Below are 15,151 nucleotides of genomic sequence, written 5' to 3' on the forward strand. Positions count from 1 at the left end.
AACATAGACCCCTGTGTGTTGTGCTCCTGAGAGAAATGCCACCCCCTGAGAGAGGCATGACTCCCTCAGCCTTTGTGACTAAAAGACAGTGATCCATATGACCATAAGATATCAGAGCAGAATTAGGCCATTTGGCCCATCGAGTCTGCTTTGCCATTCAATCATGGCTGATATGATTCTCATCCCCATTCTCCTGCCTTCTCCCCATAACCTTTGATCCCCTTATTGATCAAGAACCTATCCATCTCTGTCTTAAAGACACTCAATGACCTGACCTCCACAGCCCTTTGTGGCAATGAGTTTCACATTCGCCACCCTCCTCTCAAGAAATTCCACCTCATCTCAGTTTTAAAGGAGTGTCCCTTCACTCTGAGGTTGTGACCTCGAGTTCTAGTCTGTCCCACTAGTGGAAACATCCTCTCCACGTCCATTCTATCTCGGTCTCTCAGTATTCTGTAAGTTTCAATTAGATCCCCCCATATCCTTCTGAACTCCATCGACTATAGACCCAGACTCCTCAACTGCTCCTCATATGACAAACCCTTCATTCCTGGGATCATTCCTGTGAACCTCCTCTGGACCCCCTCCAAGGTCAGCACATCCTTCCTTAGGATGGGGCCCAAAACTGCTCACAATATTCCAAATGGGGTCTGACCAGAGCCTGATACCGCCTCAGCAGTACACCCCTGCTCTTGTTTTCTAGCCCTGTAGAAATGAATGCTAGCATTGAATTTGCCTTCGTAACTGCCAACTGAACCTGCATGTTAACCTCAAGAGAGTCCAGAACCAGGACTCCCAAGTCCCTTTGTGCTTGAGATTTCCGAAGCCTTTCACCATTTGGAAAATAGTCTACGCCTTTATTCTTCCGACCAAAGTGCATAACCTCACACTTCCCCACATTATATTCCATCTAGCACTTCTTTGCCCATTTGCCTAGCCTGTCCAAGTCATTCTGCAGCCTCCCGACTTCCTCAACACTACCAGTCCCTCTACATATCTTTGTATCATCCGCAAATTTAGAAAGGGTCAAGACCTTCAAGTTTTTAGGTGTCCAGATCACGAACAACCTGTCCTGGTCCCCCAATGCTGACACTATAGTTAAGAAAGCCCACAAATGCCTCTACTTTCTCAGAAGACTGAGGAAATTTGGCATGTCAGCTATGACTCTCACCAATTTTTACAGATGCACCACAGAAAGCATTCTTTCTGGTTGTATCATAGCTTGATATGGCTCCTGCTCTGCCCAAGGTCACAAGGAACTACAAAAGGTCGTAGTGTAGCCCAATCTATCATGTGAACTAAGCTGCCATCCTTTGACTGTCTACATTTCCCGCTGCCTCGGCAAAGCAGCCAGCATAATTCAGGACCCCACGCACCCCAGATATTCTCTCTTCCACCTTCTTCCATTGGGAAAATGATGCAAAAGCCTGAGGTCACATACCAACTGACTCAAGAACAGCTTCTTCCCTGCTGCCATCAGACTTTTGAATGGACTTACCTTGCATTAAGTTGCTCTTTCTCTATACCCGAGCTATGACTGTAACACTACATTCTGCACTCTCTCATTTCTTTCTCTATGTACGGTATGCTTTGTGCGTATGGCGCACAAGAAACAGTACTTTTCACTGTATGCTAATACATGTGACAATAATAAATCAAATCGAAACAAAATCAAATCAAATTAAATTTAGCAATTATGCCCTCATTCCATCTTCCAGATCATTAATGTGTAACAGTGCATGTTCTGTGAATATGTGACTGAAAGCACATCTCAGCCAGTGAGACCCCGAGCAGAAAAAGGTAAAGGAGATTTGCCAGTGTTGACCTGCAGGAACAACCAAAGCACAAAGAAAGGTCCCCAAGTCTGGGACTCAGAAATATTGGAACAAAAGCCTATCGGCAGGGAGCCTGATCAATTTGCCTTTTTGGTTTGATTTGATTTACTATTGTCACATGTATTAACATACAGTGAAAAGTTTTGTTTCTTGTGCGCTAAACAGACAAAACATACCATTCATAGAAAAGGAAATGAGAGAGTGCAGAATGTAGTGTTACAGTCATAGCTTGGGTGTAGAGAAAGATCAACTTAATGCAAGGGAAGTCCATTCAAAAGACTGACAGCAGCAGGGAAAAATCTGTTCTGTTGGTACGTGACCTCAGACTTTTGTATCTTTTTCCCAACGGAAAAAAGTGGAAGAGAGAATGTCCGTGGTGCGTGGGGTGCTTAATTATGCAGGCTGCTTTTCCGAGGCAGCGGGAAGTGTAGACAGAGTCAATGGATGGGAGGCTGGTTTGTGTGATGTATTGGGCTACATTCACGGCCTTTGGTAGTTCCTTGTGGTCCTGGGCAGAGCAGGAGCCAGACCAAGCTGTGATATGGTGCATCTGTAAAAGTTGGTGAGAGTCGTAGCTGACATGCCAAATTTCCTTCGTCTTCTGACAAAGTAGACGAGTTCCTTGCACTGGGTAGTATTTGAGTCCAAGCTGTGAGTTTTGTGTTTTTTAATCAGTATTTTAGCAAGTGCTGAGTAAAAAGGCAGTTTAAATGGTTTTTGAATGTTCGAAGATAAGTTAAGAAAGGAATAGTTCATTGGTGAACCCTTCAGCATGCAGGTCAGCGGGAGCACCCCCGCACATGCGCAGCTTCCCCTCTCCCTTGGACATGCGCAGTCCCGGGCCGGGGGGAGGGGGCGATCACCGAGCGGCTTCTCGCTCTGTCCGGAGCCGCCAGCCGGTTGCCCGGAAACCTTGGCTCGAGGAGGTGCAGGGGGAAGGGAACAATGGGTGGGGGCGGGGCTCCCGGGTCCGCGCGGCGGAGATCCCACCCCCTGACCTTGATGCTGAGGGGCTGACCAATGGGAAGAGTTGGAGGACCGGAAGGACTCTGGTCCTCCAGTCAATCAGAACGCGGGCTTTGTGTGAATGAAGATTGAGCTTCAGACAGAATGAAACTTCCTTTGTGCAACATCTGTGAGTAAAACACTTTCTTTTCTCCCCCTTTCCATTTCTTTTCTCATTCTGGGGGAAATTGGGGACTTGCAGCAACTGAAGGGAAAGGAAATGAACCCAGGGAGGCTGCAGACTCTGGAAAGGTTGGCCCAGGTTTCTCTCTCTCTCTCAAACCAGAAAATGATCCATTTCTGCCCACTGTTTGCTGTCAGCCAATTTTCTATCCACGCCAATATGTTATCCCCACAGCATGAATTTTTATTTGCTGTAATAATCTTTAATGTTTCACCTCATCAAATGTCTTCTGGAAATCTAAGTAGAGCACATCCACTGATTCCATTTATCCAATTCCCAATGGGGAATTTTAGAAAATTAAACAACACATCAACTATCTCACTCTGTTAAGACCCGAGAATGAAGCCCAGCAGGACCCGAGGACTCATCAGCCCACAGCTCCAACAGTTTGCTGAGGACCACTTCCCTGGTAATTGTGTTTTTTCAGAGTTCATCCCACACTTCTGTTTTCTGATTTCCAGCTGTTTCTGAGTTTTAACTGTATCCTCTATTGTGAAGACCGAGGCAAAATACTTGTTCAATTAATTTCCCAGCTCCTTATTTTTCATTTTTCATTGCTGGACTCACTTTCTATAAGACTCTTAAGAAATGAAGTAGGGCAAGTGAATGAAGTGACAGTCGGAGAGCACTTTGTGTCCAGTGACCAGAACACTATTAGTTTTAAAATAGTTCTGGAAAAAGATAGGAGTGATCCACAGGTTAAGGCCCTAAACTGGAGCAGGGCCAATGTTGTGGGCGTTAGGCAGGATCTAGCAGATGTTGATTATGTGAGTCTGTTTGAAGAGAAAGGAATGACTGGCTAATGGGAGGCTTTTAAAAGTGTGATATCAAGAGTCCAGGAGAAGTATATTCCTGCTCAGATGAAGGGAAAGAATGGTAAAGACACAGCCATGGAGCATTAAACTTGCCTCGCAGGGCCACTCATATCAGCGCAAAGGCAGCTGCTTTGTGAGACTGCTGGCAGCACAGACAACTCAGAGATAAGCGTGTCCTGAGAAGAGAGATTCATTGTGAAGGCTCAGGGACGGTTGATAAGATGTAAGAATTCTATTATTTTAATGAACATTCTTTCCTCTCTCGTTCCCCAAAAGCTGTGAATCTCCATCCCACACACTCTCCCTCCATTCTCACTCTGCTGTATCTAATATTCACCCTCCCAATTCTCCTGAAGGTGCTGATTGAGGCTGATTGACAGATCCATGCTCACTGCTTCCTGTCCAGCAGTCAAAAATCCTAAGAATTCGGAGCTGCAGTTGGCCATTCAGCTCATCGAACTGCCTCAAACATTCATGGAGAATTGGCCGATCTACCTCAGCATCATTTCCCACACTATCCCCTAGATAGAGAGCGAATAGAGCCAACGTTTCGAGTCTGCAGAGAGGAAGGAATATTCATTAGAAACTTGAATTGTCTGTTCTAAATTTCTATGCTGCACTGACACTGATGACTTCTGTAAACTCCTTTTACAGGGTATCGAAAGAGGAATCACAGGCTGAAATCTCAAACGTCACATCTAGATCTGACAGAGTCATATTCCTTGGGACCTGAATATCATCGGCCTTTGAATCTTTGAGGAGAAATGATTGTCCGGTCTGGTGACTTGAAAAGATTTCAAACATCAGTGTGACTGGAAAAGTGCCAACACACTGCCACACTGGAGTGAGAGTGTTCCAGTGCACTGAGCTTGAACCAGTTACACAGCCTGAATAAATATCACACCATTCACAGCGGGGGTGGGGGGACTGTTCTGTGTGTGGACGAGTCTTCAACTGAAGAGAGAGGAAAGGACACCTGCACCATGGAGAAACCATGGAAATGTGGGGACTGTGGGAAGAGGTACAGATACCCATCTCAGCTGGAAGTTCATCGGCGCAGCCACACTGGGGAGAGACCATTCACCTGCTCTCAGTGTGAGAAGGGATTCACTGATTTATCCACCCTGCGGACACACCAGCGAGTTCACACTGGGGAGAGACCGTTCACCTGCTCTCAGTGTGAGAAGGGGTTCAGTCAATTAGCTAACCTGCAGAAACACCAGCGAGTTCACACTGGGGAGAAACCATTCACCTGCTCTCAGTGTGGGAAGGGATTCACTCAGTTATCCAGCCTGCAGACGCACCAGCGACTTCACACTGGGGAGAGGCCATTCACCTGCTCTCAGTGTGAGAAGGGGTTCAGTCAGTTATCCAGCCTGCAGACACACCAGCGAGTTGAGTTCACACAGGGGAGAGACCATTCACCTGCTCTCAGTGTGGGAAGGGGTTCAGAGCTTCATCCCACCTGCTGAGACACCAAAACGCTCACGAGTGATTCCAGAGGTTGGATTCTGCTGTTATTGTTTCTGCTCTCAATTACATCCAGGACTGCATTTTGTTCATTCTCACAGTTGGTCAATGGGGAGGGTCGGAGGGTTTCTTTCTGCTGGACTGGCCGGTCTCATGACTTTGCCTCCAGTGGGCTGATGCTCTTCGAGTCTTGTTGTGAATACCTGGTTTCAAATTTCACACGGATCACAGAGTGACAGGATGTTAGGAAGTTAAGAGATATTTAGTCAGCATTTCTGTTTGAAACCTCCCAAATGCCCATCCAATTTCCTTTGTAATTGTTTACTGTCTCCACTTCCTCCACCCTCGTAGGCAGCGAGTTTCAGGTCATTACCATTCACTCCATCAAAATATTCTTCCTCACATCCCCCCCTTCCTCTCTGACCCAAAACCATAAATCTGTGACCCCCTCATCCTTGTCCCGTCAGCTAATGGGAACAGCTTTTCTTTGTCCACCTTATCTAAACCTGTCAGAATCTTGTCCACCTCTATCAAATCTCCCCTCAACCTCCTTTGCTCCAAGAGGAACAACCCCAGCCTGACATTGACAATAAAGAACAAACTAACAGAATATGTTAATACCTGAAATCAAATGGGAATGTTTAATATCTGTTTTAAAGAAATCATGAATATATTGTCCCGTACAATAAAGGGATTTGAAGAACTCAGCTTGGGTGCAGTTGAATGAAATGTATCAATCTTGCATCCACCCACAGTCTAGGGGAAGTGTGGAATGTGTAGCTGGAAATCCCTCCCTAACAGCACTGTGGGTGTACTTACACCTCAGGCATTGTAGCAGTTCAGGAAGGCAGTGTTGGCGCTGATTGGGGCCGAGGCAGCTACATACAGCCACATATTCTGTTATAACTGAAGGACTGCAGATTGAATGTGAGGCATTATGGGACTGGACTATCTTGACCACGTTCCTGTGACTGCTCAGTTTCTGCAATCATGAACCATTAAAGCTGCTTGGCAAAGCCCCGACAGAGGACCTGGTGAGAATATTTACTCAGAATGAGTTAGAATTAAACTTATTCCAGGACCAGCTGGTGTTCAGTGGCTGAGATTCCTGAATCTGTAAAAAGGGGGTCTGACCAATCAACAAACAGTGATAGGTAGTCAGTTAAGAAGCATTCTCATGCATTGTTTAAATTATTTTATCATAGATTTGTGATAAGAGCTGTGAGGGACTTGTAACCCAATAGTTGTTGAATTGACGGTAAACTCCAAGTAGCACTGGACTGAAAAGGGGGTCTGACCAAGAAGTGAAGTGATCTCAGGCATTGTTTAAATTACATCATCATTGGCCAACTTCCCCTTTGTGACGTCACAGTGGAGTTCTGCCTGAATCAGCCAATAGGAATCTCTCTGCGCCGCGGTGACGTCTCCGGGTTCCAGTGCGCAGGCCCGGGTGCGCGGACCCGGGAGCCCCGCCCCCACCCATTGTTCCCCTCCCCCTGCACCACATCGAGCCAAGGTTTCCAGGCAACCGGCTGACGGCTCCGGCCAGAGCGAGAAGCTGCTCGGTGATCTCCCCCTCCCCCCGGCCGGGGACTGCGCATGTCCAAGGGAGGGGGAAGCTGTGAATTGCAGGGCAGGTCCCACCCCCTGACCTGAGGTGTTGACCAATGGGAAGAGTTGGAGGACCGGAAGGACTCTGGTCCTCCAGCTCATCAGAGTGCCGGCTTTGTGTGAATGAAGATTGACCTTCAGACAGAGTCAAACTCCCTCCTGCCGCCAACATCTGTGAGTGGGAAAGATTGGATTGTCCAGCCAGTCCACCATATTGGCCGTTCGCTTTGCGTGTTGGCCAGTATAGTGTGCTCCAGGCAGGGGGCGGGCAGAGGATAAGGAGTTCAAGGCGGGCTTAATGCGCGCCTTGCGGTGAGCTTTTGGAAATGTGGCCGCTGGGAGGAACGCCTTGGTCGGCGTGAAGTTTCTGTTTCAAGTGCTTGGGCTCGTGACTTGTGCAAGAACTTTTTGTTTCGGCTGGGGCTTGTTGAATGCTGCTCTCGCTGGGATTCCTGTGCCTTGAAAGGCGTGGCCCAGGTAGATGCAATCTCGGAAGACCCAAGCCAGGGAGGAGCCATTTGGGAACTATGGTTTCGGAAGGTTCAGCCGCGGAAGGTGTGAACCCATTCGGTGCAGCCCCAGTGGGTGTGATTTTGGAAGTTCTGGCCCGGAGTGGTGGACTTTGGAGGACTGTAGTTGAGCGTTGTCGACTTCGGACGGTGGAATGTTGATGGGCGAAGCTCTGGAAGGCGATGCCTCCGAAATGTTTCACAATTGTATGGTTGTTCATGGATTGTTTGTTATTGTAATATGTGGTTTTCCTGTTATGATAGTTGGTGGTTTGTTCCGGCCCCCGTCTATTTTCTTGTGTTATTTGTGGCCTGGGGGGCATCCCCCCCTGGATAAAGTCACCCCCGGGGGGTGTGACATCCACTTGGGGAAAGTTCTGGGTGGTGAAGCCCCGGATATAGTAACACCAGAGGGATTTTATTCTCCGGGAGAAAAATTGGGAAGGCAGGCCCGAACTGAGTACCCTGGAGAGACTCTCCCACCGCCCCGGCTGAAATTCCCGAAGGGATTCCGGATTGAGTAGGTTCGGGGTGGTTTCCCCATTTCCCCCCTCCGGCTGAACATCCGTAAGGTGTAACCCCCGGATATGAGTACCACTGGAGGGTTGCATCCCCCGGCAGGTGGACAAACCCAGGGGACGGTGCCCTTATGCTTCAGTGTTTATTTTCTGTTGTGTATAGTTGTAGTGTTGTGTTAATGTTTGTAGATTTGTAGATTATGATTTGTAAATGGAGGTGTATTTTGAGGGCAATGCCCTGGAAAACTGTAATTGACGATGAACCCTTCCGAAATGGAAGGTAGTAATTGATAAATGGATGGTGTTAGCCATCGGTAATGTATTTTTCATATTTGTTCTTTGTTCATTTGTAATTGTTTTGTAATATCGTGTTTGTACTAACCAACGGAAAATCTTTGCATTGTTTGTGGCCTGGGGGTATCCCCCCCCCCCCCCCCCCCTGGATAGAGTGACCCCCGGGGGGTGTGACATCCAGTTGGGGAAAGTGTCCGGGGCACCCAGAGGGGTAACACCGGGGGGGTTTTGTTCTCCGGGAGAAAAATTGGGAAGGCAGGCCGAATTGAGTATCCCGGAGAGCTTTTCCCACCGCCCCAGCCGAAAATCCGGAAGGCAGTCCGGATTGAGTAGGTTCGGGGTGGTTTTCCTGTCCCCCCGCCTCCAGTCGAACATCCGTCAGGTGGAACCCCCGGACCTGAGTACCTCTGGAGGGTTGCATCCCCCGGCAGGGGAAAAACCCGGGAGGCGGTGCCCTGGAGGGCGGCGGATATGCTGCAATGTTTATTCTTGTTGTGTTGGACTAATGTTTGTCACTTTGTAGATTATGATTTGTAATTGGAGGTGTATTGAGAGGGCAATGCCCTGGAAAACTATGACCGTTAGTGAACCCTTCCGAAATAGAAGATAGTAACTGATAAATGGATGGCGTTAGCCATTGGTAATGTATTTTTTGTGTATTTGTAATTGCTTTGTATTAACGTATTTGTGATAAATAAAAAGAAACCAACATCTGTGAGTGGGAAAGATTGGATTGTCCAGCCAGTCCACCATATTGGCCGTTCGCTTTGCGTGTTGGCCAGTATAGTGTGCTCCAGGCAGGGGGCGGGCAGGCAGAGGATAAGGAGTTCAAGGCGGGCTTAATGCGCGCCTTGCGGTGAGCTTTTGGAAATGTGGCCGCTGGGAGGAACGCCTTGGTCGGCGTGAAGTTTCTGTTTCAAATGCTTGGGTTCGTGACTTGTGCAAGAACTTTTTGTTTCGGCTGGGGCTTGTTGAATGCTGCTCTCGCTGGGATTCCTGTGCCTTGAAAGGCGTGGCCCAGGTAGATGCAATCTCGGAAGACCCAAGCCAGGGAGGAGCCATTTGGGAACTATGGTTTCGGAAGGTTCAGCCGCCGAAGGTGTGACCCCAGATGGTGCAGCCCCAGTGGGTGTGATTTTGGAAGTTTTGGCCCGGAGTGGTGGACTTTGGAGGACTGTAGTTGAGCGTTGTCGACTTCGGACGGTGGAATGTTGATGGGCGAAGCTCTGGAAGGCGATGCCTCCGAAATGTTTCACAATTGTATGGTTGTTCATGGATTGTTTGTTATTGTAATATGTGGTTTTCCTGTTATGATAGTTAGTGGTTTGTTCCGGCCCCCGTCTATTTTCTTGCGTTATTTGTGGCCTGGGGGGCATCCCCCCCTGGATAAAGTCACCCCCGGGGGGTGTGACATCCACTTGGGGAAAGTTCTGGGTGGTGAAGCCCCGGACATAGTAACACCAGAGGGATTTTTATTCTCCGGGAGAAAAATTGGGAAGGCAGGCCCGAACTGAGTACCCTGGAGAGACTCTCCCACCGCCCCGGCTGAATTTCCGGAAGGGATTCCGGATTGAGTAGGCGGGGTGGTTTCCCCATTTCCCCCCTCCGGCTGAACATCCGTAAGGTGTAACCCCCGGATATGAGTACCACTGGAGGGTTGCATCCCCCGGCAGGTGGACAAACCCAGGGGACGGTGCCCTTATGCTTCAGTGTTTATTTTTTGTTGTGTACAGTTGTAGTGTTGTGTTAATGTTTGTCGATTTGTAGATTATGATTTGTAAATGGAGGTGTATTTTGAGGGCAATGCCCTGGAAAACTGTAATTGACGATGAACCCTTCCGAAATGGAAGGTAGTAACTGATAAATGGATGGCGTTAGCCATTGGTAATGTATTTTTTCACATTTGTTCTTTGTGTATTTGTAATTGTTTTGTATTAACGTATTTGTAATAAACAAAAAGGAACCAACATCTGTGAGTGGGAAAGATTGGATTGTCCAGCCAGTCCACCACATTGGCCGTTCGCTTTGCGTGTTGGCCAGTATAGTGTGCTCCAGGCAGGGGGCGGGCAGAGGATAAGGAGTTCAAGGCGGGCTTAATGCGCGCCTTTCGGTGAGCTTTTGGAAATGTGGCCGCTGGGAGGAACGCCTTGGTCGGCGTGAAGTTTCTGTTTCAAGTGCTTGGGTTCGTGACTTGTGCAAGAACTTTTTGTTTCGGCTGGGGCTTGTTGAATGTTGCTCTCGCTGGGATTCCTGTGCCTTGAATGGCGTGGCCCAGGTAGATGCAATCTCGGAAGACCCAAGCCAGGGAGGAGCCATTTGGGAACTATGGTTTTGGAAGGTTCAGCCGCGGAAGGTGTGACCCCAGACGGTGCAGCCCCAGTGGGTGTGATTTTGGAAGATCTGGCCCGGAGTGGTGGACTTTGGAAGACTGTAGTTGAGCTTTGTCGACTTCGGACGGTGTGATGTTGATGGGCGAAGCTCTGGAAGGCGATGCCTCTGGAATGTTTCACAATTGTATGGTTGTTCATGGATTGTTTGTTCTCGTAATATGTGGTTCTCCTGTTATATTAGTTGGTGGTTTATTCCGCCCTCCCCACCCCCGTCTATTTCCTTGCATTATTTGTGGCCTGGGGGGCATCTCCCCCCGCCCCCCCTGGATAGAGTAACCCCCGGGGGGTGTAGCATCCGGTTGGGAACGTTCTGGGTGGTGAAGCCCCGGACATAGTAACACCAGAGGGACCCCATTCTCCAGGAGAAAGTCCGGGAGAAAGTCAGGGAGTGCCCCCCACACCCCCCGCCCCCCCCCCCCCCCCGGCAAAATGAGTACCCCGGAGAGCCTTTCCCCTCCGCCCCAGCTGAAACTCCGGAAGGGATGCCGGACGGAGTAGGTCCAGGGTGGTATCCCCTTTTCCCCCCTCCGGTCGAACATCCGTAATGTGTAACCCCGGACATTAGTACCTCTGGAGGGTTGCATCCCCCGGTAGGGGACAAACCCAGGGGGCGGTGCCCTGGAGGATAGTGGTTATGCTTCAGTGTTTATTTTTGTTGTGTTGGACTAATGTTTGTTACTTTGTAGATTATGATTTGTAAATGGAGGTGTATTTAGAGGGCAATGCCCTGGAAAACTATGACCGTTAGTGAACCCTTCCTAAATAGAAGGTAGTGACTGATAAATGGATGGCGTTAGCCATTGGTAATATATTTTTCACATTTGTGCTTTGTGTATTTTAATTGTTTTGTATTAACGTATTTGTAATAAACGAAAAGAAACCAACATCTGTGAGTAAAACACTTTCTTTTCTCCCCCTTTCCATTTCTTTTCTCATTCTGGGGGAAATTGGGGACTTGCAGCAACTGAAGGGAAAGGAAGTGAATCCAGGGAGGCTGCAGACTCTGGAAAGGTTGGCCCAGGTCTCTCTCTCTCTCTCTTAAAGACAGTGACATCCTTTGCTTCCTCAGCTTGACACATTTATTTGTTTGTCTAAAAGGATGGTCTCTTTTCTAATGTTCACAATTAAAGGGCTGGTTTCCCCAGGCGATGGCTGACATTTAAGGAGACAGTAAATTAATATAGGACAGAGATATGTCTACTGTTATTAAATGGTCCATATCAGATCATAGAAATCATAGAAACCCTACAGTACAGAAAGAGGCCATTTGGCCCATCGAGTCTGCACCAACCATAATCCCACCCAGGCCCTACCCCCATATCCCGACACATTTACCCACTAATCCCTCTAACCTATGCATGTCAGGACACTAAGGGGCAATTTTAGCATGGCCAATCAACCTCACCCGCACATCTTTGGACTGTGGGAGGAAACCGGAGCACCCGGAGGAAACCCACGCAGACACGAGGAGAATGTGCAAACTCCACACAGACAGTGACCCAAGCCGGGAATCGAACCCAGGTCCCTGGAGCTGTGAAGCAGCAGTGCTAACCACTGTGCTACCGTGCCACCCATATATTATTTATTGTCTTGTAATAAAATATAGTTAATGTCTTTTCTTGCTGTGTAATGTAGTACCTTAGCTATATTTCCAGTCATCTCTTCCGTCAGAGTGTTGTATTATCTGGGTTTCTCTTCCTCAGGGACCAGTGAAGGCTGAAGATCATTGAATATATCATTGAGGGGACAAGGGAGTCAAGAGTTATGGGGAAAATGGAGAGAAAGTTAAGATGAGGAGGGATTTCTTCACTTGAGGATGTGGTGAAGTTTTGGCATTCTCTACCCCAGAAACCTAGTCATAAAGTATGCTCAAGCAGGGGATTGATATATTTCTAGACATTGAAGATATCTAGAGATATGGGGGATAATCTGGCAGAGGTAAATCGGTCAGTGAGCTCATTGAATGGTTCAGCAGGCTCGATGGGCCGAATAGTCAACAGCAGCAACTATTTCTTCAGATCTGTGTCCAGGGCAGGAAGCAGTGAGCATGGGTCTGTCAATCAGCCTGAATTTACAGCTCTTGGGGAATGAGCGAGGAAAGCACATTCCAGAGAAACTTGAATTGTCTGTTTTGAATTTCTATCCTGTACTGACAGTGAGATATTTTCTAAATTGTTTTTACAGGATATTGGAAGAGGAGAAATCACTGACAGAAATCTCAGACGTGATGTGCATTTTGGACAAAATCACTCGATTCCTTGGGACGTGAATATCAGAGAAATGTTTGACCGGTCTGTCAACTTCAAAAGATTTTAAACATTAGTGTGGATGGACAAGCAGCGAGACACACACACACCCGAGTGAGAGTGTTCCAGTGCACTGACTGTGGAAAGAGCTTTCACCAGTTACACAGCCTGACATCCATTCACACTGGGGAGAAACCGCACACCTGTTTTCACGGCTTCAACGGGTTGTCTGAACTGCAGGGATACAAGGAGACTCAAAACATGGAAAAACCGTGGATATGTGTGGACTGCGGGAAGGGATACAGAGCCCCATCAGAGCTGCAAGCTCATCGACGCATTCATACGGGAGAAAGGCCATTCACCTGCTCTTGGTGTGGGAAAGGATTCACTCGGTTATCCATCCTGCAGTCACACCAGCGTGTTCACACTGGGGAGAGACCCTTCATCTGTTCTGAGCGCGGGAAGGGATTCAGTCATTCATCCAGTCTGCAGACACACCAGCGAGGTCACACTGGGGAGAGACCATTCACCTGCTCTCACTGTGGGAAGGGATTCAGAGATTTATCCAACCTGCAGACACACCAGCGAGTTCACACAGGGGAGAGACCGTTCACCTGCTCTCAGTGTGGGAAGGGATTCACTCAGTCATCCACCCTGCAGTCACACCAGCGAGTTCACACAGGGGAGAGGCCATTCACCTGCTCTGTGTGTGAGAAGAGATTCAGTCTTTCATTCCACCTGCGGAGACACCAGCGAGTTCACACTGGGGAGAGACCGTTCGCCTGCTCTCAGTGTGGGAAGGGATTCACTCAGTTATCTAACCTGGAGACACACCAGCGAGTTCACAAGTGATCACACGGGTTGGATTCTGCTGTTATTGTTTCTGCTCTCAATTACATCCAGGACTGCATTTTGTTCATTCTCACAGTTGGTCAATGGGGAGGGTCGGAGGGTTTCTTTCTGCTGGACTGGCCGGTCTCATGACTTTGCCTCCAGTGGGCTGATGCTCTTTGAGTCTTGTTGTGAATACCTGGTTTCAGATTTCACAAGGATCACAGAGTGACAGGGTGTGAGGAAGTTCAGAGATATTTAGTCAGCATTTCTGTTTGAAACCTCCCAAATGCCCATCCAATTTCCTTTGTAATTGTTTATTGTCTCCACTTCCTCCACCCTCGTAGGCAGCGAGTTCCAGGTCATTCCCATTCGCTGCATCAAAATATTCTTCCTCACATCCCCCACCCCCCGCATCTCTGACCCAAAACTTAAATCTCTGTCCCCCTCATCCTTGTCCCATCAGCTAATGAGAACAGCTTTTCTTTGTCCACCTTATTTAACCTGTCAGAATTTTGTCCACCTCTATCAAATCTCCCCTCAACCTCCTTTGCTCCAAGGGGAACAACCCCAACCTGACATTGACAATAAAGAACAAACAGAATATGTTAATCCCTGAAATCAAATGGGAATGTTTAATTTCTGTTTTAAAGATATTGTGCATATATTGTCCTGGACAATAAAGAAATTGGAATAACTCACCTTGGGTGTGGTTAAATGGAATATATCAATCTGGTATCCACCTACATTCTTGAGAAAGTCTGGGTTGTGTAGATGGGATGAATAAGTTGATCACTTTCTCTTGGAAATACTTACATCCTTGTCCATGAACTTTGTTTTAAAGAAATCCACATTTAAAAGTCCGGCCACTACATGAAATATCAGCACCAGAACAGCAGGAGATAAGAAAGACAGACACTCTGATCTTTTCATCAGCACATCTGAGAGTCAAGAATGTGTGACATGATTTTGGGATACGGGTGAGAGTGTGCAGATATGAATAGTTACATGTGAAAAATAGCAAGCCTAAATTCATGGTGCATTGGAGCGAAGAGCGGGTCCCAGTGGTCCCCAACATCTCAGATGCCAGTCTCCAGCCAAGTCGATTCACTCCACATGATATCAAGAAACAGTTGGAGGCACTGGATATTGCTAAGGCAATGGGCCCTGATAACATTCCAGACTTGTGCTCCACAACTTGCCGGTTCCATAGCCAAGCTCTTCCAGTACAATTGCAACACTGGCATCTACCCGGCAATGTGGAAAATTGCCCTGAACACAAAAAGCAGGACAAATCCAACCCAGCCAAATACCGCCCAATCAGTCGACTCTTGATCATCAGTAAAGTGATGGAAGGGGTCATCAACAGCGCTATCAAGCAGCACCTGCTCAGCAATAACCTGCTCAGTAACACCCAGTTTGGGTTTCACCAGGGTCACTCAG

At 47.9% G+C, this 15,151-nt stretch overlaps 2 protein-coding genes across 2 annotated transcripts in view; one reads left to right on the forward strand and one right to left on the reverse strand.

Annotated features, from left to right (window-relative positions):
• LOC144481043 (uncharacterized) overlaps nt 1-15,151 on the reverse strand; it is a 420,433-nt gene that overhangs the window by 364,269 nt on the left and 41,013 nt on the right. The gene's annotated exons all lie outside the window — the stretch shown is intronic.
• The window catches only part of LOC144480679 (uncharacterized), an 85,709-nt gene that overhangs the window by 23,794 nt on the left and 46,764 nt on the right, over nt 1-15,151 (forward strand). The window contains 2 exon segments of the mRNA XM_078200274.1: nt 4,494-5,290; nt 12,920-13,725. Coding sequence (XP_078056400.1) covers nt 4,823-5,290; nt 12,920-13,725 — 1,274 coding nt within the window. The 5' untranslated portion in view covers nt 4,494-4,822.

The sequence above is a fragment of the Mustelus asterias genome, chromosome 30 (assembly GCF_964213995.1).
Source record: "Mustelus asterias chromosome 30, sMusAst1.hap1.1, whole genome shotgun sequence".
NCBI lineage: Eukaryota > Metazoa > Chordata > Chondrichthyes > Carcharhiniformes > Triakidae > Mustelus > Mustelus asterias.